Source organism: Canis lupus, chromosome 29 (genome assembly GCF_048164855.1).
Source record: "Canis lupus baileyi chromosome 29, mCanLup2.hap1, whole genome shotgun sequence".
Lineage (NCBI taxonomy): Eukaryota > Metazoa > Chordata > Mammalia > Carnivora > Canidae > Canis > Canis lupus.
The window spans coordinates 232,899-259,825 of record NC_132866.1 but is presented as its reverse complement, the minus strand read 5'-3'; the positions used below and the strand labels follow the sequence as shown (position 1 = coordinate 259,825).

General features: G+C 61.5%; 1 protein-coding gene across 5 annotated transcripts; it reads left to right on the top strand.

Moving 5' to 3' along the window:
• The first annotated feature begins 126 nt into the window (after nucleotides 1-126).
• On the top strand, nucleotides 127-26,721 carry LOC140620648 (mitochondrial ribosome-associated GTPase 1-like). Of its 5 annotated transcripts, none has more exons than XR_012020358.1 (15): nucleotides 129-334; nucleotides 678-1,164; nucleotides 2,502-2,701; nucleotides 4,633-4,885; nucleotides 6,754-6,911; nucleotides 13,138-13,204; nucleotides 15,692-15,794; nucleotides 18,722-18,802; nucleotides 19,210-19,266; nucleotides 19,776-19,866; nucleotides 21,633-21,694; nucleotides 22,171-22,267; nucleotides 22,545-22,652; nucleotides 25,890-26,002; nucleotides 26,287-26,721. XR_012020358.1 is itself a non-coding variant. In XM_072804764.1 (15 exons), exons 1-15 carry the CDS (start codon nucleotides 142-144, stop codon nucleotides 26,418-26,420), a joined length of 2,178 nt encoding a protein of 725 aa, XP_072660865.1. In that variant the 5' UTR covers nucleotides 136-141; the 3' UTR covers nucleotides 26,421-26,721. The 5 variants fall into 5 exon arrangements, 3 of the variants coding, with proteins under 3 accessions (XP_072660865.1, XP_072660866.1, XP_072660867.1); XM_072804764.1 differs by having other exon boundaries at nucleotides 136-334; nucleotides 22,571-22,652; XR_012020359.1 differs by lacking the exons at nucleotides 21,633-21,694; nucleotides 22,171-22,267; nucleotides 22,545-22,652 and having other exon boundaries at nucleotides 127-334.
• Nucleotides 26,722-26,927: the final 206 nt, after the last annotated feature.

Genomic DNA, 26,927 nt, shown 5'->3' with positions numbered 1-26,927 from the left:
AGTCCCTCCCCGCGCCCCCCTCCGGCTGCCGGCGGCCCCGTGCCCCGTCGCTCCCCGCCCCTCCCCATCGCCCCGCCTCCCGCCCCGCCCCGGTCCCCTCGGGGCTCTCCGCACCTCGCGGCGGCGGGACGCACGGAGTGGATGGGCGCGATGGAGTGGAGCGGAGGCCAGGCGGAGCGGCCGGGCCGCGGGCGGCGGGTGCTGGTGGTGGGCGGCGGCATCGCGGGGCTGGGCGCCGCGCAGAGGCTCCGCGCGCACCCGGCCTTCTCGCAGCTGCGGGTCCTGGAGGCCACGGCCCGCGCCGGCGGCCGCATCCGCTCGGAGCGCGGCTTCGGTAACCGCCTCCCGCAGCCCCTCCCGAGCCCAGCCCCGGGGCCCCACGGGCGCTGCCCGCCTGCGCCCGGGCTCAGCGACCCCGAGCCCCCCGAGGGCCCGTGCGCCCCACCCCGCGCCTCGGGTCAAGGTCGCGGTCCCCAATCCCCGCCGAGCCGGGCCCCGCGGCCGCCCCCTCGGGCACCCCTGCTGCCCCTGCCCGCTCCGCGGGGGCCCTCCGAGGGCGGGGGGGCGGGCCCTCAAGGCCTAAGGGGCCCCTTGAACGAGGCCTGGGGCTGGGGAAGGCGGCCCGGGCGGCCCGGGAGGAGCGCTCGGCGCAGGCCCGGCCGTCTGCTGCCCCGCAGGTGGCGTGCTGGAGCTGGGCGCGCACTGGATCCACGGGCCCTCCCGCGGCAACCCCGTCTTTGAGCTGGCGGCCGAGCACCGGCTGCTGCGGGAGAAGGACTTGTCGGAGGAGAACCAGCGGATGGAGACGGGCGGGCACGTGGGCCTGCCCTCGGTGACCTACGCCAGCTCCGGGGTCAGCGTGAGCCGCGAGCTGGTGGTGGAGACGGCGAGTCTGTTCCACAGCCTCATAGACCAGGCCCGCGAGTTCGTGCGTGGGGCCGCCGCGCCCGCGCCCAGCGTGGGGGAGTACGTGAGGGGCGCGCTCAGGGCGCTGGCGGCCGGCTGGACGGACCGCGAGGATGCCAGGAGGCTGCGGCTCGCCCTGATGCACAACTTTCTCAACGTGGAGTGCTGCGTGAGTGGAACCCACAGCATGGACCTCGTGGCCCTGGCGCCCTTCGGGGAGTACACCGTGCTGCCCGGGCTGGACTGCACCTTTCCTGGGTAGGTGCTCGCCCCCCCCATGCACCCAGGCCCCTCCTGTACCCTGGGCCCCCCATGCACCCGGGCCCCTCCTGTACCCTGGGACCCCCCCATGCACCTGGGCCCCTCCTGTACCCTGGGCCTCCCATGCACCCGGCCCCTCCTGTAGCCTGGGCCCCCCAAGCACCCAGGCCCCTCCTGTACCCTGGGACCCCCATGCACCCAGGACCCTCCTGTACCCTGGGCCCCCCATGCACCCAGGACCCTCCTGTACCCTGGGCCCCCCATGCACCCGGGCCCCTCCTGTACCCTGGGCCCCCATGCACCCGGGCCCCTCCTGTACCCTGGGCCCCCCATGCACCCAGGCCCCTCCTGTACCCTGGGACCCCCATGCACCCAGGACCCTCCTGTACCCTGGGCCCCCCATGCACCCGGGCCCCTCCTGTACCCTGGGCCCCCCATGCACCCGGGCCCCTCCTGTACCCTGGGCCCCCCATGCACCCGGGACCCTCCTGTACCCTGGGCCCCCCATGCACCCGGGCCCCTCCTGTACCCTGGGCCCCCCATACACCCGGGCCCCTCCTGTACCCTGGGCCCCCCATGCACCCGGGCCCCTCCTGTACCCTGGGCCCCCCATGCACCCGGGCCCCTCCTGTACCCTGGGCCCCCCATGCACCCGGGACCCTCCTGTACCCTGGGCCCCCCATACACCCGGGCCCCTCCTGTACCCAGGGACCCCCATGCACCCGGGCCCCTCCTGTACCCTGGGCCCCCCATGCACCCGGGCCCCTCCTGTACCCTGGGCCCCCCATGCACCCGGGACCCTCCTGTACCCTGGGCCCCCCATGCACCCAGGCCCCTCCTGTACCCTGGGCCCCCCATGCACCCAGGCCCCTCCTGTACCCTGGGCCCCCCATACACCCGGGCCCCTCCTGTACCCAGGGACCCCCATGCACCCGGGCCCCTCCTGTATCCTGGGACCCCCCATGCACCCGGGCCCCTCCTGTACCCTGGGCCCCCCATCCATGCACTCAGGCCCCTCCTGTACCCTGGGACCCCCCATCCATGCACTCGGGCCCCTTCTGTATCCTGGGACCCGCCACCCATGCACCCAGGCAGGGCGGTCCTGCTGGGCTTCCCAGCATCACCCCAAGGCTCCTTGATCATTTGTGATCAGAAGTAGGATTCCAGGCGGGGGAGAGGGGGGCTCCTTCTCTCACAGCTCTGTTGGCTCGTGCTCCCGTGAGCCTCTTTAGCTGGGGCAGTGGTACCGGTGTTCGAGGCGGCCTGGAGACCCGTGGGGGGCCCGTGCGTTCCTCCGACAACACCGCCCCCCCCCCCCCCCCGGTCTCTTCTAGGGGTTATCAGGGCCTCACAAACCACATAATGGCCTCCTTGCCAGAGGATATGATCATTTTTAACAAGCCTGTGAAGACCATTCACTGGAACGGGTCCTTCCAGGAGGCCGCGTCTCCTGGGGAGACGTTTCCCGTGTTGGTGGAGTGTGAGGATGGAGGCTGCTTCCCTGCGCATCATGTCATCGTCACCGTGCCCTTAGGTAAAGCGCGTCCTCCCGGCGGGTTTCCCCACGGGTTTCCCCGAGGCCACCGCCCCCCGGGGGCCCCCGGCCTCCGGCTCTGCCCCGGCCCGGCAGGCTCCGCAGTGTTGGTTCGGGGCCTGGCTCCTGTTTTCATCTAGTGTCACACGGATTGCTCTGCTGCGGTTTGTAGCGGTTGCTGCTTGGGAGTTGAGTTTCCCAGTAAGAGAACGTGCGTGTCTTGCTCCTCCCGAGGTCATTTCTGGAAAGGCTGGGACTGGCCTGCAGGCGCTCACCAAGCCGTGCTTTCTGGGAGTCGCAGGCTGTGAGAGCCGGATCTCAGGTTCAGCCCTGCCGTAGCTGAGGAAGGGGCACACGTGTGCTTCTGTTTAATCCGAGATCTGACGCTGGAGAGAGAGGCTTTTTGACAATTTGACAAAAGGTGGACGGGGTTGAGAGCCAGGCCGTGCTGTGCCAGCTCATTTACCCTCAGGCAGCTGGGGACGTGTATGTCCCACCCTGTTTGACAGATGCAAACAGAAATAAGTCACTTAATCGTGCAAGGTCACAAAGCCAGCAGGGGCCAGAGCCGATGTGAGGTGCAGAGCGAGGGTCCGCCCACCCCTGGTGGCTGCAGCCTGCGTTCTGGGGTCCCTTCAGGACGCGCTGGCTGGGGGCGAGCTTGCTCAGCACCCACGTCCTTTCTCCCACACGCGGAATCCTACCGGACGTGTTAACACAGTCCTCTGCTGTTCTGTTTGCCACTCCCTCTTTTTTTTTTTTTTCTCCACTCCCTCTTTTTTTTAGTGAATAAGACTTTTGTCAGTCCTTCCAGACGAGCACATAGAAATCTGTCGGTCTTTTTTTTTTTTTTGGCACCCATATCGGTGTCATTTGCAGCTGGAGTGCGTGCTTGCTGAGGCCCTGCTGTGATCTGCAGGTGCATTGCCGCCTGTTGGTTTTGTTCACAAGGAGCCAGGACACCTGTCACATTTATTCCTTATAGGCACTCAGCGTTTTCTTCCATGTAGGAGTCATTGCTTAATATTACTTAAAGTTGATGGAAATTGAGGTTTTCACTCTTTCCTGTTTTATGTAGCATTTCCATGTGTATTTATTTTTTTTTTGAGATTTTATTTATTCATGAGACACACACACAGACACATAGAGGCAGAAACTCAGGCAGAGGGAGAAGCAGGCTCCATGCAGGGAGCCCGACGTGGGACTCGATCCCGGGTCTCCAGGATCACGCCCTGGGCTGCAGGCGGCGCTAAGCCGCTGGGCCACCTGGGCTGCCCTCCATGTGCATTTAAATGCACTCGCGTGAATATATCTGAGGCACAAATCGCAGTAGCGGGAGCTGCCCGGTTGAGGGTCTCCGATGGGCCTGTGGAGGGCACGGAGACCCCTCCGTGGGTCTCTGCGGCCTCTGCGGGTCTGTTCCCTGTTGGGCTGTTTGTCCTTTACTCACTGACTTGCACACTATCTGTGTCCTAAGGACAGTGGCTTGTGCCATAAATATTCCATCTCCTGGCTTCACTCTGGCCCAGAACTGTTTCTGCCACGCAGATTATTTTTCACGTAGCTTCTGGAAAAAGCCCGTAGGTTGTGATGCTGCTCCCAACTAATCCAGAGCAGCACGGTTTGCAGACATTGAGAGGCAGATGGGTTTAGAAGTGAGAAATTGTCCTACAGGGTCATGGCGGGGGGGGGGGGGGGGGGGGGGCCGACTGTCCCTGGCTGACCCGGTGGCCATGGGGCCTTCCGTGTCCCTCCACGGTGTGTTGCTCCTGAGGCTGAGTCCGAGGGGCTGGCGTGGGTCTCTGCGGACGTGGTCTTGGGCAGCCTCCCTGCCTGACCCCTCTGATGGGCCTCCGGGTGGGTTCCTGTGGCTGGCGATTCCAGCTTGAGAGATTTGTGGGGTGTGAGGTGAGTGCACCTGTGAATTCCAGGTTTTCTTAAGGAACATGTGGACACCTTCTTTGAGCCACCACTGCCCACGGAGAAGGCCGACGCAATCAGGAAACTGGGCTTTGGGACGAACAATAAAATCTTCCTGGAGTTCGAGGAGCCCTTCTGGGAGCCAGGCTGCCAGCACATCCAGGTGGTGTGGGAGGACATGTCGCCCCTGGAGGATGTCGCCTCTCAGCTGCAGGACGTCTGGTTCAAGAAGCTCATTGGCTTTTGGGTCCTGCCTTCCTTTGAGTATGTACGCTCCTTGGGGTTGTCTGCGGAGGCTTCAGCTGTGGGCCCCGGGGGGCTGGCTCGTGGGTGGGGGCTCGGCTGAGGGTCCAGCAGTGTCGATCCCTGGGAGGCGTTTGTGGAGGATTTCCGGGTGGGATGTGGAGGGCCCCGGAGCGCCGAGGGGGCCCGGGGCTGCAGCCGCTGTGGGGCACCAGGAGCCTCCCGCGGGCAGCCGGTCGGGACCTCGGCCTGGAGTGTGCCTGTGGCACGGAGGGAGGCCCCCAGCCGCCCCCAAATAACTGTATCTCTAAAACAAACTTTAGTGAGGAGAGTGGCGATGCTGCGCTTTTCTCCTGCTGTCTTTACGGCCTGGCTCAATAGCAGAGGCTCCGTTGTCCCGCTGCTGGCACGCGGTGGTGCTGAGCTTCGTTCCACGTGAAGTCGACGACAGTCTCCGCTCAGACACGTAGTTGGGAAGGGGAGCCGCGTCAAGAGCCCCAGACGACTGTGGGTATGGGCACCACAGCTCAGGCGGGGGGGGGAGCTCCCTGGGCGCCGTGCAGGGTCTGAACCCTCGGCCAGGCGTGCGCGGGACGCTAGGACCCACTGTCTGCCCTGCACCGCGCAGGGATCTCAGCCGAGCGCCCCGTCTTCCGAATGTTGCAACATTTCACTGTACGATATCAAGCAATGGGATTTATTGACGTCACCGTGAATCTCAGAAACGTCTCTTGGTGTTGGAACCTTTCGAGCGGCTGGCGGCAGATAGACGTTTTCTAAAATGTGATGTTCGTGTGAGCGCTTCAGTTTCATCGTTGGCAGGAAACACTTGCAGTTGTTTTCCTCATGACAGACACGCTGCTCGGTGTCAAGAAAACGTCGGCCAGACACCCGAGCTTGAATACTAACCACGTTCTTTCCGGTAAAGACGGAGCAGCGACTCAGCAGGCGGCTCAGCCCTCGGCGCAAGGCCGTCCGGACGGCTGCCCCGCGTCAGGTGCTGCCCAAGGGCCTCCCGCCCACATCTTGTTTGGTCATTAGAGACGGGCGCTCGAGAGCCGAGGTTTGATATGGTTCATCACTTCCACTGCTTCGTGGAGGACGTTCTCAGGTGCATCTGGCATTGTTTCCACCGTGTGTGCGGTGGGAAGAGCTCCGGGCCTGCTAGTCCGGGTTGCACGGCGGCCCCGCGTCTGCAAAGGGCGGGCCCGTTCACGGGCCGTGGCCCTTGCACGTCAGCGTGTGTGTGTGTGTGGACGGAGTAGAAGCAGCAAACAGCTCGGTGCTGGAACCCCGGGGATCTGCGGCCGCACTTGCAGAGCTGCCCCGGGCACTGTGGGTGCCCCGTCCAGGGCCCGGCCGCAGGCCGTCTCAGGGCTGTCTCCCCACACAGGTCTGTCCACGTCCTCTGCGGGTTCATTGCCGGGCTGGAGTCTGAGTTCATGGAGACTCTGACCGACGAGGAGGTGCTTCTGTCTCTGACCCAAGTCCTCCGCAGGGTGACAGGTACTGAGCACGGGTGGCCGGGCCGCCGCCAGGGCCCTCGTGGGCTGATCTCTGGACGGGCACCCAGCTTCGAGAGCTGCCTGGAACTGAGCTTGGTGCTCTGGCCCTCCAGGGACAGGCCTTCCTGAGCTTAGCGGGTCCCTCGGAGGTCTCCTCTCAAGGGACTGAAACAGCTTTGTGAACGCTTTCCACTTCTTTTTTCTGTTGCTGGGAGTCCTGAGCTAGGCGCAGCCGTCAGACACGCAGAGCCTCTGGTGATACGCTCGGGGCTGGGTCTTCTTCCCGGGTGGTTTCCTTCGTTTTAAGCTGCTGAGTCCTGAAGGGAAGCGGCCCTGGGGCCAGGCGGGCGGCAGTGTGGCGCTGACACACGTCTCTGGGCGCAGGAAACGCCAGGCTCCCCGCGCCCAGGAGCGTGCTGCGCTCCCGCTGGCACAGCGCCCCGTACACCAGGGGCTCCTACAGCTACGTGGCCGTGGGCAGCACCGGGGAGGACATCGACCGGCTGGCACGGCCCCTGCCCGAGGATGGCACGGAGGCTCAGGTGAGGCGGGCAAGGGGGGGCCGGGACCCCTGGGGCTGGGTCCCTGTGCTGTTCGAAATTAGGAATCTTTTTTTTTTTTTAATATTTTATTTATTTATTCATGAGAGACACAGAGAGAGGCAGAGACACGGGCAGAGGGGAAGCAGGCTCCCTGCAGGGAGCCCAGGGCAGGACTCGATCCCAGGACCCAGGATCACGACCTGAGCCGAAGGCATTGCTAAACTGCTGAGCCCCCCCCCCCTCCGAAATTAGGAATCTTGAAACATACTATTTTATCAGAGTTTTACATGCATGTAGCCTAAGCATGGGAGGATGCTGGTAACAAAGTAACCAAAGAGCTGGTAACAAAGTAACCAAACCCAGCAGGCTGGGGTGCCCAGCATCCCTGCCCAGACTGTTCCCATATCTCCGGCATCTCCAACATGCTCGTGCTGCCACTTTTCACAAAACACTCGGCTGTGGAAAGCTTGCACGTGTGCACCAGCAGGCTGGCCCTGTGGGTCCCCGCCTGCGGCTCCAGGGCCGCGGTGCTGGCCGTGGCCTGCAGCCCACCTGATAAGGGTCCCCGCAGATAAGGGACGCCCTCTGACATGTGCGACTACCGCGAAGTCATCACCGTTTCTTTACGGTGTGCTCGTTCGATAACGTTGCTCCTTAGATTGTCGGTTTTCGGCATCACAGGGTGACTGCCTGCGGCAGAGAAGGCGTTAGTCGCTTGCAGCCCCCCCCGCCCCCCCAGCACTTAGCGCTGCGCCCCCGTGTGCCCTGCCCCAGGCCCTGTGGACTCCTGTCCTGCGAGGACGCTGTGCTTCCTCCTCCTGTGTGCATCTACGTGAGAACTTACGGGTCCGTGAGTGGGCTGTGGAGGTGGAGCCTGTGCAAGTGAGCATGAGTGTGAGTGCACGAGTGAGAGAGTGCACGGGGCTTGGTTTCAGCCTCGTTTGCCTGGATTCTTCAGTGTCAGCTTCAGCCTAGCCTGTCCAGCGCCCCGTACCCCCCTTCCCTGTGCACTTACTTCATCGGAGCACTTATTCCAGAAGCTCCCTGAGGAGGGGGTACTCGGCAGGGGGAATTATTAGAGAAAGTGTGCATGTGCGAACTCGTCCTCTGTCTCCCCTTCTACTCCAGGCGTCTGGACCTGTCTATGTAACAAGCCCCTAAAGGCCCGTGGTGGAAGCCACCAATTTATAACGCCGACAGATCCCGTAGGCAGCTCGGGGGACCCTGTGTCTTCACCCGTGTTGTCTGGGGTCTCAGCCGGGGTCACTCAGGGCTGGGCTGGGGGTCTTCTGGGGCTGCTTCTCCTGCACAGTGGCCCTGGGCTGGGACCCTGACTTCAGTGTGGCCTGTGGCCTCTGCAGGGCTCAGGCTTACTCAGGGCCCCTGTGCTGCCCACGTGGCAGCCCACAGCCCGGCACAGATGTTCCAGTGGAGCAGGACGCAGTTCGCTTCCCGGGGCCATGCGCCCCTGGCCGAGTGGTCACGGCTGCCCAGATTCAAGAGGGCAGGACACAGACCCTGCCTTTCTATGGGAGGCGTCTCCCCAAGAGCTTGTAGCCCGAGAGCCGCACACGGGGTGTAAATCCCAGCTTGAGAGGCACTTCCCTCCGCGTGGAAGACGTTAGGGACCCACCGTCCCCGAGTGCTCCTGGGGCTCCGGGCTCACGGCACCGAGCCCCTCGCCTCCTCGCACCCTGCGCTTCCGTCCTGGGAGCGAGTGTGCGGCCAGCTGGGAGCGCCTCTGCAATTCTCTTCTCTTCCTCCTCCCGCCCTCCTCTTCCTCCCGCTTTTCTGGGATTTTTGTTGTTTGGGTGGTGGACTGGTCCTCAAATTTTCTTACTTCCTTTCCTCCTAATTCCTGCGCCTTTGTTTTTTTTCCCTCTGTGTTTTGGGTGAAGTTCTCAACGTTGCACCCCGTTTTGCAGTCACACTTGATTGCAGGAGTGCCTGCTGTCCGTGTGTCCGCTTCTGATTCCTGACCATCTCAGGGCTCCGTGGGACTAGTGAGCAATGAAGCCACACACTTGCCGTCAACTCTGTAGCCAGTGAGAGGCTTGCGGCTGCGGCCTGATTCCTGGCACCCTGTGCTAACCCCGGCTTCTCCTTGCAGCTCCAGATACTGTTTGCAGGGGAAGCCACGCATCGGACGTTTTACTCCACCACACACGGGGCTCTGCTGTCTGGCTGGAGGGAGGCCGACCGGCTCATCGCTCTGCAGGATCCCCAGGCCCAGCTGCCCGGGCCCCAGCTCTGAGCCCTGCTCTGCCCCTCCTGTGCCAGGGGGAGGCTGACACCATCCTTTCCTCTGACAGCATCTGGCCGGGCTTGAGATTCGGGGATGTCAATGACAGCCTGCCTTTTGTGGTGACTGGGGGCAGCTCTCGTTTCTCACGTCTATCACTGAGTCTGGCCAGGGCCGAGCTTGAGCCGAGTGCAAGTTCTTCTTGGAGAAATGAGACCCAGGATGCCACTGCTGCTGCTGAGGGCATGCATATAAAGTGTGTTAAAGCGTCCGTGTCTCCTCCTCCTTAAACTTCAGGCCTGAGTCACCGCAGGGCTGGTGTCCCCTCCCCTGGGCTGTGGGTGCTGTGGGTGCTGTGGTTGCCCCTCATCATGGGCATCTTCAGGTGCTCCTGAGCTCTCACTGGTGGTGCTCAGGCCTGGCTGACTGTGTGGGCTGGGTGAGGGCCAGAGAGTGTGGAGACATGAGTACACAGGGGCACTCTGTCCTGACCTGGGGCAAGAGGTTTTCTAGAGGATGCGAATAAAAAATGAGGCCTCCAGAGTGCAGAGGGGGTGGGATAGCTCTGTGTGAGGGTGAACGGGCAGTGTTGGGTGTGTTGGATGCCATGGGTGCTGACCAGTGTGTTGGGTGCCCTGCTCAGCTGACCCCATCTTCCCTTGCTGCATCCTCAAAGTGTCCCAGCGAATGGACCAAAGTGCCACTGTTTCCCAGTTGAAGAAAGGACAAAATGCCTAGAGGTCAATGTAGGTCAAGGTCAATAACTGCCCAGTCTCTGAAGGAAGGTCCAGGAGCAACAGAGGCTGGGACCCTGTGCTGCAGGGGGTGGGGCTGTCAGTGTCTCCTGCCCCTCCTCACACCTCGGGTTCCAGCCTGTGACCTGCTCCAGGGGACTGGCGGGGGCGCTGGCTCCAGGGTGAGTGTACACGTGTGGGGAAGAGGGGTCTTGGGGCCAGGCCCGTATGGGCTCTTCTGCAGTCCCAGATGGTGCTGGACATGCCCTGGGCCCCAGCACGCTCCCTGTGGGCCCTTCTCTTCCTCCCCTCCAAGGGGGCAGATGGCCCCTGCCCCAGTGTTCTGGACGTGTGTCCACTGCTTTGTGTCACTCGAGTGGTGTTGCGTGGACACCTGTGTTTGTGGTCCCAGGGCTGTGAGAGATTGCCGCTTCCCTCAGGGACAGTCATCTGTCCTGCTGGCATCGAGCCTAGAGCCGAGTCTGGGTGACAAAGATGAGCAGGGTGGCCGCTGCCTCTCAGTGGTGGTGGTGGGGCTGCGTTGTCCTCCCCCTGGAGCGCTCACCTCCTGGTCCCTGCGATGTTCAGTGCTGACAACTGGCAGGTGTCAGACCATCACAGCAGAGTTGTTTCTGTGTTGAGAACCAGGAGTGGTTGGAATTCGAGGAGCTCGTTTCCCAAATTCCAGAACGTGATCCTGCCCTGTGTTCAAGCTGAAACCTGACCTTGTTTATGTCTGCAGGGGGCTCAGGAGGGAGCAGTCTAGGGAGCAGGACTGCTGTCAGCATCGGCAAAGACTTCGTTTAAGACCTAGAGCACTTGGCCCCCAGAGCCTGGAGGAACAGGGGTTTTAGATCTGCCAGTGTGTGTGTGTGTGTGTGCGCGCTGCGCACGTGTGTGGTGCTGATGGTGGTGGTGTTTGTGGTGTGGGTGAAGTTTTTTACAGGTGAATAAAGAAAATCCGAGAAACGTTAAAAAAAAAAAAAAAAAAAGACCTAGAGCACTTGAGGGCCAGCCGCGGTGGCGCAGCAGTTTAGCGCCACCTGCAGCCCGGGTTTTGATCCTGGGGACCCTGGATGGAGTCCGACGAGTGGCTCCCTGCATGGAGCCTGCTTCTCCCTCTGCCTGTGCCTCTGCCCCCCCCCCCCGTGTCTCAATGAATAAATAAAATCTTAAAAAAAAAAAAGACCTAGAGCACTTGAAAAAGGGGGGGATATTAGATAATGTAGGCTACATGTAAAATACTTGAAAATTATAACCAAGTTTGTAAAAAGGGGTCAAACAGTGGCAGGGGACGACTGAGGCATGCTACACTTAGAATACACCTAGGGACAAACTGGAAGATTTTATTTATTTATTAAAGATTTTATTCCTTCATGAGAATACACAGGAGAGAGAGAGAGGCAGAAGCAGGCTCCATGCAGGGAGCCCGATGTGGGACTCGTTGTGGGACTCGACCCTGGGTCTCCATCCTGGGTCTGGATCCTGGGTCTCCCTGGCTGAAGGGGGCGCTAAACCGCGGAGCCACCCGGGCTGCCCGATTTTATTTATTTATTCATGAGAGACCCAGTGAGAAAGGCAGAGGGAGAAGCAGGGTTCCTGCAGGGAGCTGGATGCGGGACTAGATCCCGGGACCCCGGGGTCATGCCCAGGGCCTAAGGCAGATGCTCAACCACTGAGCCACCTGGGCATCCCGAATTAGAAGATTTATTTTATTTTATTTTAATTAATTGATTAATTTTGTAAAGATTTTATTTATTCATGAGAGACACACAGAGAAAGAGGCAGAGACCCAGGCAGAGGGAGAAGCAGGCTCTATGCAGGGAGCCCGACATGGGACTTGATCCCGGGTCCCCAGTATCATGCCCTGGGCCGAAGGCAGGCAGCAAACCGCTAAGCCACCCAGGGATCCCCCCGAATTAGAAGATTTTAAATGGGGGCAGCCCTGGTGGCTCAGCGGTTTGGCGCCACCTTCAGCCCGGGCGTGACCCTGGACACCTGGATCGAGTCCCAGGTCGGGCTCCTGCGTGGAGCCTGCTTGTCCCTCTGCCTGTGTCTCTGCCTCTCTCTCTCTCTGTGTGTCTCTCATGAGGAAATAAAATCTTAAAAAAAAAAAAAGAATTTAAATGTAAAGAGCGTTAATGTATCTGAATTCCTTAAAAGAACGCTTAAACCAAGACTCGGCAGCGCAGGCCGCAGGTCGGCTGGTAGCCCCGCCCCTCCCCAGGCCCCTCCCCTCCCTCCAGGCCCCGCCCCCGCCCCGCCCCGCGCGTCCCCAAGGCGCCGTAGTGCGCACGCGCGAGCCGCGCGGCGGTGTCTGGAGGCCCCGGAACCGCGGAGTCGGGTCGGGCCGGGCCGGGTCGGGGCCGCGGGGAGTCCGTCCGGGAGCGGTTCCGCCGCCGCGCTCGGCACACGGCGCCATGAGGCTGGCCTCTCGCGCGCTCTGCGGCGTCGCCGGGGCCGCCTGGCGGGAGAGCTTCCCCCTGGGCGGGCGGGACGTGGCGCGCTGGTTCCCGGGACACATGGCCAAGGGTGAGGCGGGGGGCGCCGGGCCGGGTCTGCGTCTGCTCCGTGCGCGCCCCGCCCCGCCCCGCCCCCGGCCCGGCCCGCTGCTCCCCGCTGCCCCCCCCCGCTGCCCCCCGCCCGGCGCCCCCGCTGCCCCAGGCCTGGCCCCCCCACCCCGCCGCGCTCCGACCCCGCGGCCCCTCCCCCTCTTCCAGCCCGGTACCCCCCAGCCCAGTCCCCTCCCCGCCCCCCGGCCTGGTTCTGCCCCCCCAGCTGCCCCCCCAGCTGCGCCCCCGCCCCCGCCCCCCCCCCCGGCTGTCCCAGGCCCCGCCCCCGGCCCTCTGCTCCCGGCTGCACCCCCCCCCGCCCCCAGCCCGTCCCCCTCCCCCCGCTCCCTGCCTGGTTCCACCCCCCCCCGCTGCCCCCGCCTCTCCTCGTCCTTGTCCGCGCCCGGGGCGACCCGAGTCCCAGCAAGTCCCAGCAAGTCCCTTGTGCCCCTTCACTCCCCTCTGCGCGCGGCGACCCGAGGGCGCGGAGTGGGCGCCGTGGGCTGCGGGAGGCCGCGCTGCGCGCCGGGCGTGGCGGGTGAGGGGCGCCCCGTGGGTCGGGCCCTGGGTGCTGCCCCGTGGCCAGACCGCGAGCGGCTCCCGGGGCCCCGGGCTGGACTCGCGGAGGCCCTCGCAGGCCCCGGCACGCGCGGCGTGGCATCCTGCACGCGGGGCTCACGCGCCCCCCTGTCGCCCAGGGCTGAAGAAGATGCAGGGCAGCCTGAGGCTGGTGGACTGCGTCATCGAGGTGCACGACGCCCGGATATCCTTCCGTGACTCGGGGCAGAGGGGGACCGGGTCTGCCTTGTCCCTGGTTGGGAAACCCGGGGCATTTCTTGGGTGTGAGAGTGTCGGCGGTGGGTGTGGCGCGGAGGCGACTTTGGGGAGGCCCTAAGTCTCCCAAGTTTGAGGGCTGCTTGCCAGGTGCAACCACCTGCCCGAGGTGGAACCGGTTGCCAGTGGCCAGTGATTTATTAGTCAGGCCTATATAATGAAGCCTCAATAAAAAGCTAAAAAGACAGGGTTTGGAGAGCTTCTGGGTTGGCCAAATGTGGATTTGGAGGGAGAGTGGCACTTTGTTTTTGATGATTTTGATTGATTGGAGTTGGGAGGGACACCCATGCAAGGGCTGGAGGAGGGTGGAGGAGTGAGGATCTCAAGCAGGGCTCCACCTCCTGACCCTGACATCGCCACCTGAACTGAAATCCAGAGTTGGATGCTTGGGACGCCTGCGGAGCTCAGGGGTGCAGCGTGTGCCTCCGTCTCAGGCCGTGACCCCCGGCGTCCTGGGATCGAGTCCTGCATGGGGCTCCTGCAGGGAGTGCTTCTCCCTCTGCCTGTGTCTCTGCCTCCCTCTGTGTGTCTCTCATGAATAAATCAATAAAATCTTTTTTTAAAAGATGCTGGGCTCCCTCGGCCCCAGCGCCATTGGGATTGGGTGCAGGGTTAGAGTCGTCCGGGGCCTTCTCCCTGACCGGGCTCGGGACGGCGGGAGGCGTCCCTGACCGCGGCCTGGTCTCCGTCCTCCTGGGTCTGCTGTCCGCTCTGGGTCCGCTACCCTGGGGGCCGAGACCCCTCTCAGTTACTGGCATTACACGCAGTGGTTCTCAGCCCTCATTACACGAGAGTTTCTCTGGAGGTTTAAAAACCCTCTGGCCTGGGCCCCTTTCCAGACCAGTTCATCGGAGTGTGTGGTATGGGGTCCAGGCCCTGTGTTTTCTGAAGTGCCCACTGCTACCAGGTGGCATCTTTGTCTCCAGCCCCTACCTGGCGGGCCCTGGCCATCTAGTCCAGTCCAGTCCAGTCCAGTCCAGTGCAGTCCAGCAGCGGGTCCTCTAGGTGGGGTCTGCAGCCGCCCGAACGTGCCGGCCCGCAGCCCGCAGCCCGCGGCCTTCTTCCAGGCCTGAGGCCTGCTGCTCTTGTTCCTCGATGAGTTTCCTTCTCGGACTTGGTTTTCACCGTGCTTGAGCCATGCTTGCTCAGATTCTCTGATGACGGCGTTGGGCTGACGGTTGTTACGAGCTCAAGGGTCGCGGAAGAGGGGCCGGGTTCACAGCTTCAAGGCTCTGGAACTTTTGGACTAATGTACCAAGTTTACTTACCGTAGGCTCCGCACGTCAGTTTGCGGGCTAGCCCTGCTGGTCAGTGTTTGCTGGCGCTCGTGTGTTGGATGATCAAAAAGGATAAACCTGTGGTTAGTGCACAGTGAGCGGACATCTGTCCTTTGGTTTCTAGACCGCTGCGCTTCTCTCCAGGCTTGGGGAGCCCTAGGCTGGGCAGGGACCCTGGGAGGAGGTCTGAGGCTTTGCTCTTCTGAGCTACACAGGATTGGTTAACCCTTGAGGGGACGGTGAGATTTGTAGAAAGTCCTTTCGTGTGGGTGAGGGCACGGCCTGTAACTGGCGTCTGGACCTGGGGTGTGCCGGAGGCTCGGGAGCTGCACACCAGGCCTCCACGAGGTGCAGCACCAGCGGGGGCTGAGTGTTCAGGAGACTAAAGCAAGGGCCTCTCCTGCCTGTGTTAGGGTCCCATCCAGTGGGACCTGTCCTGACCCCAAGGGTCCCTGGCTGAGGGTGGAGGGGCCTCACGGTGCCGAAGGAGGCAGAGCCCCCGGGAAGCTTGCATGGGGGACTGGCCGCTCCTAGGCGTGACCAGCGGGTAGCAGTAGTTTGAGATACACTAGTCAGGGCTTTACCGGATGCGCTTTTTTTTTTTTTTTTTTAAAGATTTTATTTATTCATGAGAGACACAGGCAGAGGGAGAAGTGGGCTCCAGGCAGGGCCTCGATCCTGGGTCTCCAGGGTCACGCCCGGGGCTGAAGGCGGCACTAAACCGCTGAGCCACCCAGGGATCCAGACGCGCTTTTTTGAGTGCTATCATTCATTTTGAACTTGATGTGCCTTGGCAAGTAAACAAAGAGCAGCTAGAAAACCTTCCACCGAGCTTTGTGTTTTGTTTTTGCACTGTCGTTCCTGTTTGAGAAGGCACATGGAGCCCTGCTCTGCGTGTCTGTGGGGGTCTGTGGCAGCGATGGGGTCCTGTCCGCCCCCCCCCCCGCCCCCCCCGGAGGGCAGGGCCAGGGCTGCTGTCCTAGCGCCTGGAGAGAGGCTGGCTGGGGGCATGCCCCTGCGTGGAGACCGGGCTTCCTTCGGCTCGGTCCCTCCCGAGGCCGTGGGCAGTCTGCGTAACGAGACAGACGAAGTTTGTGGGCTGGTGAAGCGCTGAAGGAGTTTTCCCTTAACTCTGCCACATCCCACTTTCAGGCCGCAACCCCCTGTTTCAGGAAGCTCTCGGGCTTAAGCCTCACGTGCTGGTCCTCAACAAAATGGACTTGGCGGATCTGAAGGAGCAGCAGGTGAGGGTCCCCGTCCCTGATGCTGGCAGCACTCGGGCTGCTGCGCCCGGACTGCAAGCTGTCTCGCTGGTGGCCCACCTGGGCAGGCTTGCTTTAGCAAACAGCCCGTTGTTTGCGGAGGTATTCTCACATGGCCCCTCAGGATGACAGGCTTGCCTCCAATGTTTAATTTATGGTCCCAGTCAAATGGGCATCTCCCATGGGAAGTGGCCAGGCTGTAAGGCGGAGCCCAGTGTCCCACAGTGTGGACTCTGTCCCCGTGTGGCCGTGAGCACTTGGAACGTGGAATGATGCAGGAATGATGTTTATATCATATTTCAGTTTAATGATTTGCATTTCAGAAGTTCTGTGGGGCTGGTGGCCGCGTGTGCCCCAGGTGCCCTCACTGGCCAGTCCTGCACATCCAGTGATTTGGACGCTAGAAGGGTGGGGAGGCCCGAAGTAACTCCACAGCTCAGGGCCTTCCCAGGTGTCACAGAGGTACAAGAAACCTGAAGGTCTGGACCCGCTGTTTTCGAGCACGCAGCTCTGCTCTTCCTGCTGTGGGGGTCAAAGCCCTCCCAGAGGGCAGGTCCCAGACCTCGAGGATTCCGGCCACGCTGCGTTCAGGCTGTTGGTGCAGTTTTATTTTTTTTCCGAGAATGCAATTTGGGCTTCTTTTTCTTTTTAAAAAGCTTTATTTTATTCATTTTAGAGAGAGTGTGCTAGAGAGAACGCAGGGGACAGGGGGGTGGGGGGAGAGGCAGACTCCCTGCTGACCATGGAGAGAGAGAGACACACACACACACACGCATGCACACACACACACAACACATGGATGCTGAACCGACTGAGCCACCAGCGCCCACAGCTCAGATTTCTTTTTTATTTTATTTTATTTATTTATGATAGTCACATAGAGAGAGAGAGAGAGAGAGAGGCAGAGACACAGGCAGAGGGACAAGCAGGCTCCATGCACCGGGAGCCCGACGTGGGATTTGATCCGGGGTCTCCAGGATCGCGCCCTGGGCCAAAGGCAGGCGCCAAACCGCTGCGCCACCCAGGGATCCCAAGATTTCTTAGTTGATTAGGTCTGAGCTACTTAAACCCCAGCCACGGGCAGCCCCGGTGGCACAGCGGTTTGGTGCCGCCTGCAGCCCAGGGCGTGATCCTGGAGACCCTGGATTGAGTTCCACATTGGGCTCCCTGCATGGAGCCTGCTTCTGACTCTGCCTCTCTCTCTCTCTCTCTCTTTCTCTCTGTGTCTCTATGAATAAATAAATAAAATCTTAAAAAAAAAAATAAAAAAAAAATAAACGCCAGCCACAAGCCTCTGTCTCAAGGTTTCCAGGGAAACATCAAATCCTGAAGCCACAGGAGTCCTTTGTTCATTGAGAGTCCACAGGCCGGCACCTGGGGTCATTTAAAGCCTTCCTGCTGTGCAGATTTGTCCCAACCTCTGCTTTTACTGGCTGAGTCATAATCAGTGATTGCTTCTGCCCTTAAATGCTAATTTTCATAGAATGCTGGGTACTGAGGTGACCTACCCTGGGGACCTAGTTCTGTCTCCCCACATTGGGAGGTGCTCTCAGGTGCTGCTGGGGCAGAAGTCCCGCAGAGGAGAGGCAAGGCCCCCCGCAGCGGCCCCATGTCTGTCTCTGGGTGCCGGCTCGGGACATCCATCGTGGATTGATGCACTTCAGAGTGAGGCTCCAAACGTCTTTGTTGTGTGGCCTGTACCTTGATCTGCATCATCTAACGAATAATTAAAATATATAAGCAGACATGGGTCATCTTTTTAGGTCGGTAGCTGATCAAACAATATCATACTGGTTTTATTTTTATTTGTTTATAGATTTTATTTATTCACTCATGAGAGACACAGAGAGCGGCGAAGACACTGGCACAGGGAGAAGCAGGCTCCATGCGGGGAGCCTGATGCAGGACTCGATCCCGGGACTCTGGAATCATGCCCTGGGCCGAAGGCAGACACTCAACCGCTGAGCCACCCAGGTGTCCCCATACTGGTTTTAAAAAGTAGGGTTCCGGATCCCTGGGTGGCGCAGCGGTTTGGCGCCTGCCTTTGGCTCAGGGCGCGATCCTGGAGACCCGGGATCGAATCCCACGTCGGGCTCCCGGTGCATGGAGCCTGCTTCTCCCTCTGCCTATGTCTCTGCCTCTCTCTCTCTCTCTCTGTACAACTATCATAAATAAGTAAATAAATAAAAAAAAAAAAAAAAAAAGTAGGGTTCCTGCACTGCATTTGCTTCATGTTAAGACCAGTGAATTCAGGGACGTGTGGGTGGCTCAGTGGTTGAGCATTTGCCTTCCGCCCAGGGCGTGATCCTGGCGTCCTGGGATCGAGGCCGCATTGGGCTCCACGCAGGGAGCCTGCTTCTCCCTTTGTCTGTCTCTGTGTCTTTCATGAATAAATAAAATCTTAAAAAAAAAAAAAAAGACCAGTGAATTCATACTTGCCTTAGTTTACATTTGGGCTTTCAAAACACTACATATACTTTGTGACTGGATTAGGTTCAAGCCTCAGCGTGCAGGGGAGCTAGGGTGTAACAAGATCAGCAATGGAGACCAGAGCTGTAGCACTTCACATTGGAGGGGGCTCCTAGTACATGGGGGTAGCCTGAGCCTGGAGAGGCCCTCATCCCCGCTGGAGCCTGGAGTGCATGGGGCCGGGCCAGGGCACTTCCCTCCTGCCCTCACCGGGGAGCCAGGGACTCCTGTGCTCTGTGCTGCACACCCGCCCGCCTACTCCCTGCCTGCACCCCCCCCTCCCCGCCCCCCCACAGCCTGGCTCTTCTCCATCCTGCTGCTGTGGCCCTGAGCGCGCCTGGCCCTGTGGGGGTGGGGACCTCCCTCTCAGATCCTTGATTTTAGCATATCACACCACCCGTATTTGCATTTGGTATTTAAAATGGAAATCTCTCTTTCAGAAAATTATACAACACCTAGAAGAAGAGGGCCTGAAAAATGTTGTTTTCACCAACTGTGTAAGGGATGAGAATATCCAGCAGGTAGGCGCCCCTCCGTTTCACACTCTAATGCTTTTGCTTAAATACAGGTCAGAAATCCCAGAGATTATCTCATGCTCTCACAAGAAGCAGAGTTTTGGAGAGGATCCGTGGGTTCGCTGGGGGTCCTGGGGCGCCGGGCCAGTGTGCACTCAGGGGCCCGAGCTTCCACGAGCTGCTGGACGCTCTGGGGCCGCATTTTCTGCAGTGATTCTGAGGACTATTTCACTGGCCGACCTGCCTCTTTGTGGAAGGTGGCTGTGGTCACAGCTGCCCCCTCTGGGGGATGGCCTGCTCTCTGATGATGGGTGCAGGTGCACCCCCCCCCCCCAGCCCCAGCTGGACCTGGGAGGCCACCGCCTCCAGAAGCTAAGGAAGTAGCCCGATTCCGTGTGGTTTGTCCCTTGCAGGTCATCCCGATGGTCAGAGGGCTGGTGGAGAGCAGCCACCGCTATCACCGCCAGGAGGTTGGTCGTGGGCCCGGTGCTGTGGGATGGCCCCTCGCGGTGGAGCAGGCCCCCTGCGGGGCGCGACTGGCCCAGAACTCCTCGCCTGGGCCTGGGGCTCCCTGTCTAGGCCCTGGGGGGGGCGGCCCTGCTTCCACCCGCCTGTGCTGGCGGCAAGAAGGGTCGGGGTGGCCCTGCCGAGGTGGCGGGGCCTCCACGAGGGTGACCTTCCCCTGCGGGGCGGGGCACGGGCCGAGGAGGCTCTGGGAGGGGCCGTGTGGGCGGGGCCAGGGCCGTGTGGGCGGGGTTTTGGACGCTCTGGGCGGGGCGTGGGTGGAGTGGGCGGGGCTGTGGGCAGGGTCTGGGCGGGGTCACGGGCGGTGTGGGTGGGGCTGTGGCCGGGGTAGGGCCGGTCTGGGCGGGGCGTGGTCAGGACTGGGCGGGGCCAAGGGTGCTGTGGGCGGGGCGTGGTCGGTGTGGGCGGGGCCGCGGGCGGACCGTGACCCTGCGCGGCCGCTGCGCCCCTGCAGAACCTGGAGTACTGCGCCCTGGTGATCGGGATCCCCAACGTGGGCAAGTCCTCCCTCATCAACGCGCTCAGGAGACAGCACCTCAGGAAAGGTACTGCGGCCGCGCAGCTGGTGCGTGGGCCCTTCGTGTCCCCGGCGAGCAGCCCCCTTCCTGCGGCCGCGGGCAGGACGCCCAGAGCCACGCCCCCCGGCCCGAAGGGACCACCTGACCGCCTGGCGCCAGGTTGAACGCTGAGGCCGGGCCATCCTGCGGCGCGCTTCGTCGCACCTGTCTTCTCTCCTGGACGTGAAGCGTTAAGGGGTTTCCCGCGCAGGTGACCTTCGTGCTCTTTGGCGGTTGCCTCCTCCATCACCGAGGCGCCTGACACCTGTCCTCAGGTGCCGCAGCGTAGACCGACCTGGTGTCAGGCGGGAGGTGCGGGATGACCTGGGGAGCAGGCAGCTGGGGTGGCCTCCTCCCAGGCCGCCCTGACTGCAGCCGCTCTACTCCCCCCGTGCCTTTCCCTCTTCCAATAAGCGCCACAGGTCAGCACCAAGCGCAGGTCGGCTCCGCTGCACACCAGCGACGCGCGGTCTGTTCACTCACCCGGACCCAGCGCACACCCGGACCATTTATTTATTTATTTATTTATTTATTTATTTATTTATTTATTATAGTCACAGAGAGAGAGAGAGGCAGAGACACAGGCAGAGGGAGAAGCAGGCTCCATGCACCGGGAGCCCGATGTGGGATTCGATCCCGGGTCTCCAGGATCGCGCCCTGGGCCAAAGGCAGGCACCAAACCGCTGCGCCACCCAGGGATCCCGGACCATTGTTTTTAGACGGTGTTTTGGTGCTCATTGCCGACTTGTCAAATCGCTTATTTTTTTAAGTTTATTTTTCTTTAATCATGGCTTTAAAAAAGATTGTGGCTTTAAAAAAATTGTGGTATTAAGTATATTCGGGGCTGTGCATCCACCGCACTATTTCTAGACTTTCCCGCTGCGTCCAACTGGAAGTCTTTTTTTTTTTTTTTTTTTTTTTTTTTTTTTTTTTTTTTAAATTTTTTTTTTTTTTATTTATTTATGATAGTCACAGAGAGAGAGAGAGAGAGAGGCAGAGACACAGGCAGAGGGAGAAGCAGGCTCCATGCACCGGGAGCCCGACGTGGGATTCGATCCCGGGTCTCCAGGATCGCGCCCTGGGCCAAAGGCAGGCGCCAAACCGCTGCGCCACCCAGGGATCCCCCAACTGGAAGTCTTTAAACAATGACTGACGCCCTCTCCCCGGCCCCAGCCCCTCCGAGTCTGCTTGTCGGCAGCCGTGACGATCTGGTGCCTCACATGAGTGCATCACACAGTGTCTGTCCTTTGGTGTTGGATATTTTTCGCTGAGCGTAACGTTCTCAGGGCCCATCCACGCTGCGGGCAGTGCCAGGATTTCCTTCCTTTTCAAGGCTGAAGAATATTCCGTTGGGTTTATAAACCAGCTTTGGCTTCTTTGTGTGTCCACTGATGGACATGTGTATCTCTTTACTCTTGAGTTGCTCTGGGCCCTCGGGGGCAGGTTTACAGGGTGCAGGGTTGGCGTCAGGGCCACAGGGTCAAGGCCTGGGGGGAGGCGGCTGGTGTGCTGAAAGGAGCAGCTCCGTTGGGACCTCCACGGTCAGGCACTTGCCTGCCTGTCCCTCGGCAGGTCTCGGAGACGAGGTTTGGTTCCTGGCTTGAAGCGTCACTGCCGTGACCTACTTTGGAGCCAAATTGAATCAAGCTCACGTGGGCCTCTGTCGGTTTCCATGTGTCTCACTTCTCATTCTGCAGCTTGTCTGCCAGGCTTTGTGTGTTGACTGCATGTGACAGCCGCGTTTCATCCTGCAGGAAAAGCTACCAGGGTGGGCGGGGAGCCCGGGATCACCAGAGCTGTGATGTCCAGAATTCAGGTACAGTCCTTGGCTGCTGGGTGTAGAGCTCCGCGTGCACACGCCTGGCGCCTCCTGAGGGCTGTGGGTGGCCTGCCTGCCTCGTCCCGCTCCATTCCCCGAGTGCTTGCCACGTGCCGGGCACCACAGCACCCTTACCACAAACCTGTGGGAGGGCGTGCTCTCACCCTGGTGAATGCATGGGGGAGCCTGAGGCCTGCCCACGGTCACACCGAGGCACACTGTCTCGGGCTCTGCTCAGCCTGTCCACGCTTGCTCTTTTCGCCCTGGGAGGGGAAGACGGGGGCTGTTGGCGCCTGTTGCTTTGATTTATTCTCCAAACTCAATGGGAACTGATCTTGTGGGGAAGCCGAGAGCTTCCTGTAAGGGAGGAACCCATCAGGACGGGGCCCCAGGGCCTCCTCGGAGCCTCAGTGCAGGGCCCGCCCTACAACGCCTGGGCGGAGCGGCTGCCCGACCGCCCACTGTGTGCACAGGTCTGTGAGCGGCCCCTCATGTTCCTGCTGGACACTCCTGGGGTGCTGGCCCCTCGCATCCAAAGTGTGGAGATGGGCCTGAAGCTGGCCCTATGTGGTAAGTGGGGGGGTTTTGAGGGGGGCCGCCAGGCCTGGCGTGGGGGGCCTCCCTTTCTGGATGTGGCCGTTGCAGATGCTTCAGGGCTGTGCTGGGCGAGCAGGCCAAGCAGCCTGTGCGGCCCTAGCTCCCAGCTGTCGCGGGCCCGCCACCGCCCTGGCTCCCGCTCCCCACGGCCTGGGGAGCACCTGCCTTCCTCGGTGTACTGCTGAGGCAGAGCCAAGGCAGAGCCGTCAGGCCCGGGGCCTTGGAGAGCCGATGCCGGGCTGGTTTTCAGAGCTCACACTGGCCTCCTGGTCCCAGGAACCGTGTTGGACCACCTTGTCGGGGAGGAGACCCTGGCCGACTACCTTCTCTACACCCTCAACAGGCACCAGCTCTTTGGGTGAGTGCAGGGTGTGGGGCGGCGGCCGGTCCTCTCTCTTTCCTCCCGTGCAAACATAATTAGGGGACGTAGCAGCCTAAGGCGTTTAGACGAACTCTGCACATCACGTACGGCCTGACACGTTTGAGTGTCACACAGTCAAGAAAACCCTGCAGTGTCCTGTGTGTGGGGCGATCGCTCCTTCTTGCCCCTTCCTTCCCCCATTTTGCAGAGGGGTCCCCAGACCCCGCACGCCACACCCTGGTGACCACCCGCCTTTGGTCTGTCGCTCGAGTTCTGTGAATGGAGTCACACGGCCTGGACGCTCTTGTTGGGTTCCCTGCGCTCAACGTGACTGCTTTGGGGTTCCTGCGCATTGTGACGCGGGTGGCTCCTGGTGGCTGGCACGTGCTGTCCGCGGTACAGACCGACACGTTCGTTTGTCGTCACTAGGATGAGCTGGATGTTTCCAGGACGTCTTGCTAGAGGTTCATCAGTTTTGCGGATTTCCACCAAGAACCAGCTCTCCCTTTCATTGATGATGACCGTTCGACCTTTATCATGCTCCTTTGCCGCCTTTCCTTCTGTTTCTGCCGTCAGTCGTTGACAGGGGGTACCGAGGTGTCCACTTGTGACTGGTCAGTCTGTCCCTGCGGCCACGTCCGTCCGCTTCGTGTATTCAAAGCTCCGTTGCAAGGCGCGCGGGTCATCGTGTCCCCGATTTGATGCCGTGGTCGTTCAGAACGGCCTTGACCCTCCCCGTGCTCTGTTCTGACGTCTGCCTCGGCTGGTAGGTGCCCAGTGACTCCGGCTTTGGATGGTGTCCAAGCGCTACATCTCTTTAACCTTTTGCTTTAAGCATATTTGTGTCTTTCTATTGAAAGTGTCTTTCTCACGTACAGACAGCGAGGTCTTGTTTTTCATCTAATCTGACCATTTCTGTCTTTTATTTCAGGTCTTTGGGCCGTTTACACGTAACGGGATGATTGACGCTGGGGTTAAATTTGTCGTCTTTCGGGAAGGGCACCAGGTGGCTCCGTCAGTGGAGCGTGTGCCCTCAGCTCGGGTCGTGGTCCCGGGCCCTGGGGTCAAGCCCTGCGTCGGGCTCCCTGCCCCTCGCTCAGGCTCCCCGCTCCCTGCCCCGCCGTCCTGCTGTCTGGGCCTCCTGTCCCCGCTCCTTCCGTCTCCTCTGCGTCTGCCTGCCAGTCTCCCTCCCCTGCCCCTCCGTGTCTCTCTTTGGCCTCTGGTGCACTGAGTGGACACTCACGATGTCCCCGCGTCCCGTCTCCCGGCTCGTCATCTGTGGCTTCTGGAGGCCGTTGCCTCAGCGTTTGAGGAACAGCCGTGAGCGCCAGCCCCTTACGGTGGGGCGTCTCCATTCTTCTCCGGGTCTTCGGGCTTTTATTGTTCAGTGTCTTTTTAGGTATTTTGTAAACCTGAGGGAGACAGAGACTTCAGGTCTAATAAACCTCTGCCCTTTCCCCATCACCTTAGCGTTGGTGGGCGCGCCCGTTCCGTGTGCGTCCCCTGGGATGTCCTGGGATGTTTGTCGTGGGGCGGGGATGCTGCTGCTGAATTCTTTCCGATTGGGGTGGTTTGCAGGAGCCTTTAGTTCACGTTTGTGTTGCAAAGCTGCCCCGCACCGGAGGTTCTAGATGGACCGCGGTTTTCTGGAAGGATGTCATGGCGTCGCGTTGTCACCCCGTGGTCTCTGACGGGTCATCAGTCATGTTCGTCTCTGTTCCTCCTGCTGCTTTAAGAGTTTCTCATCAGGCTTCTGAGCCTTTTATGACAACAGGCCCGCGATGGTTTCCTTGGTGTTTTCCTCGGGTTACGGTTTGTGGGGTTCTTAGGACTGTGGCGTTGTAGCTTTTATCAGATTTCCAGCCGTGATTTCTCTGTTTTCGGTTCCCGCCTCCTCCATCCTCCGGAGTGTTGGCCCCGGCTGCTGCCCCGCGTGGGCCCACCCCTGCGCCCCTGCGTGTCGACCTGCCCGTGTCTCCCGGCGTGGCTCCGCAGTCCGACTGGGACCGTGTTCCCATCGTCTCTCCACTTGGCCTCCTAACCACGTGGAACGTGGCCGCAAGAAGCGGTCTGGCGTCTCTTCCGCTAACCTCCCCCCCTCCCGCCTGCCGGGACTTTGAGCACCAGGTCTCGTCCTCACGACGGTCCTGCTGTGTGCTGGGTGGAGTTTGCCCGATGCCAGGCTCCTGGAGTTCTGTCTGGGGGCGGCGGGATCTCTAAGCTCCTGCACAAGCTCTCGGGCTTTGCTTGGGACGGTCGTCTGCCTGCGCCCCGTCCACCTGCTCGCGGCGCTACGTGAGCACTGGCCGTGGCCCCTCCTGGCCTCTGGCTTCAGAGAATGGCCTCCCTGGCTGGCGAGGCTGGCAGACTTCTGGAACCCTTCCCTGGGGCCCGCAGCCTGATGACCCCGCGGGCTCCAGGGTCTCCAGGTGCCACGTGGGCAGTGGCAGGGGCCTGTCCACATTCTCCACGGCTTTGATGTGTGGGGCTGAGTCTGCTCAGGCCTCTGTGGCCCTGCAGCATTTCTGGAGTTTGCAGAGTCTCAGCTGTGTGTGAGTGCGGTGCTGACCCGGAGGCAGCCCCCCGCTCGCCAGGACAGAGCACCCTGGGGCCGCCGGCCACCCTTGGCCTTGGGGTTCCCACGCCCTGACACAGGCTCCCCGAGGCCCGCGGGGGGCTGGGCCAGGTCTTACTTTCTGCGTGGCTGCGCCTGCCCTCCCCGGTACACCCCGAGGTGGGTGACAGCACCTCCCCTGCCTGTCGGGAGGTCCAGGCTGCAGTGATCCGGCAGGGGTGTGGGTGCAGCTCCCGGGGCTTGGGGAGAGGCTTGGACAAGGCTGGTCTCCTTCAGCCCTGCGGGGTCGGACGCATCCGGCCGGGTGTTGGGCCTCTCCTATCCAGCCGAGGGCCCGTGACCCGTGGCACGGGGAGGGTGCGAGAGCCCCCGGCCGTCCTCAGCCGTGGGGGGTGCTGTCATCCTGTGCTGCTCTGGGGGCTGCAGATGTGCCAGGCCGACCTGTTCAGGCCCTGGGGGAGCGGGTGCTGCTGACGCTGGCGCTCACTCCTGACCGTGGGTGGCTGTCTGGAGGCCGTGGGCCTGCTCGGGACTGGGGTGGACGATGCAGCCTGAGGGCGGCTTGGGACAGGTGGTCATGGCCAAGTGGGAGGGTGCATGTCGGCGGCTCTGGGGGGCGTCCTGGCCCGGCTCCCTGCCCTGAGCCCTGGTCTCTGTAGGTACGTGCAGCATTACGGCCTGGACGGAGCCTGTGATGACATCACCCGTGTGCTGAAGCACGTGGCGGTGAGGCTGGGGAAGACCCACAAGGTGAAGGTGCTCACAGGCACAGGTGAGCCGCGGAGGCCCCCCGGGGCTGCAGCTGTGGGGACATGATGGGCACAGCTGGCTGCTCTGGGAACGGGGTTTCTGCAGAGGAGGGGGCCGGGCGGCCCTACCTTGTACTGGGTACACCCTGCACCCCCTCCTCCGGGGAGGCCTCCCGAGGTCCAGGCACCTCTGCCCGGGCTCCGCAGTGCCCACCACCAGTCCTTGGGGCCGCGCCGGGAAGGGTGCATGTGAACCCTGGGCTTGCGCTGCAGGACGGCCCTCCTCACGACCCTCTCGTCTCCCCAGGAGACGTCAATGTCATCCAGCCCAACTACCCCGCAGCAGCCCGCGACTTCCTCCGGACCTTCCGCCACGGGCTGCTGGGCCCAGTGATGCTGGATAGGGACGTCCTGCGGAGCTCGTCCCGCGCAGACCCCTGAACTGGTCCCGCTGGCGGGGGCCTCGTGCCCGCCTGGCCCTTGGCACCCGAGATGTGGGACGTCCCAGAGCTTCACAGCCAAGGACTGGGCGCTGGGATCCCAGGAGCTCTGCGTGGTCGTTGTAGAGTCCATGCGGGGCCCCACCCAGGAGGGGGCCGGGCCAGCTGCCGCCCACAGGGCCTGCGCCCAGGGCGGCTGACCTCAGGGCTGTCCCTGCCTCGCACACGCCAGGGATCCCTTCAGGAGACGCTGACGCTTTCTTAGGAGGTCAAAGTACAATCTGTAATCTAAACATTTAAAAGGTCTCTGTGCTGGCGGCTCATTCGTGCGCCTCGCACCAAGAGGCACGGGAGGTGAACGGCTTAGTAAGTGGGGCTCCTGCATCAGGTCCTTGGGTGTTAGTGTCCTGGGCCCTCAGGAAACCAGAGTCTGTTTGCCAGCAGGGTGTTTATTTTACGACACGACTGACACATGGACACGAATGGACAGGAGGTCCCCAAGTGGCTG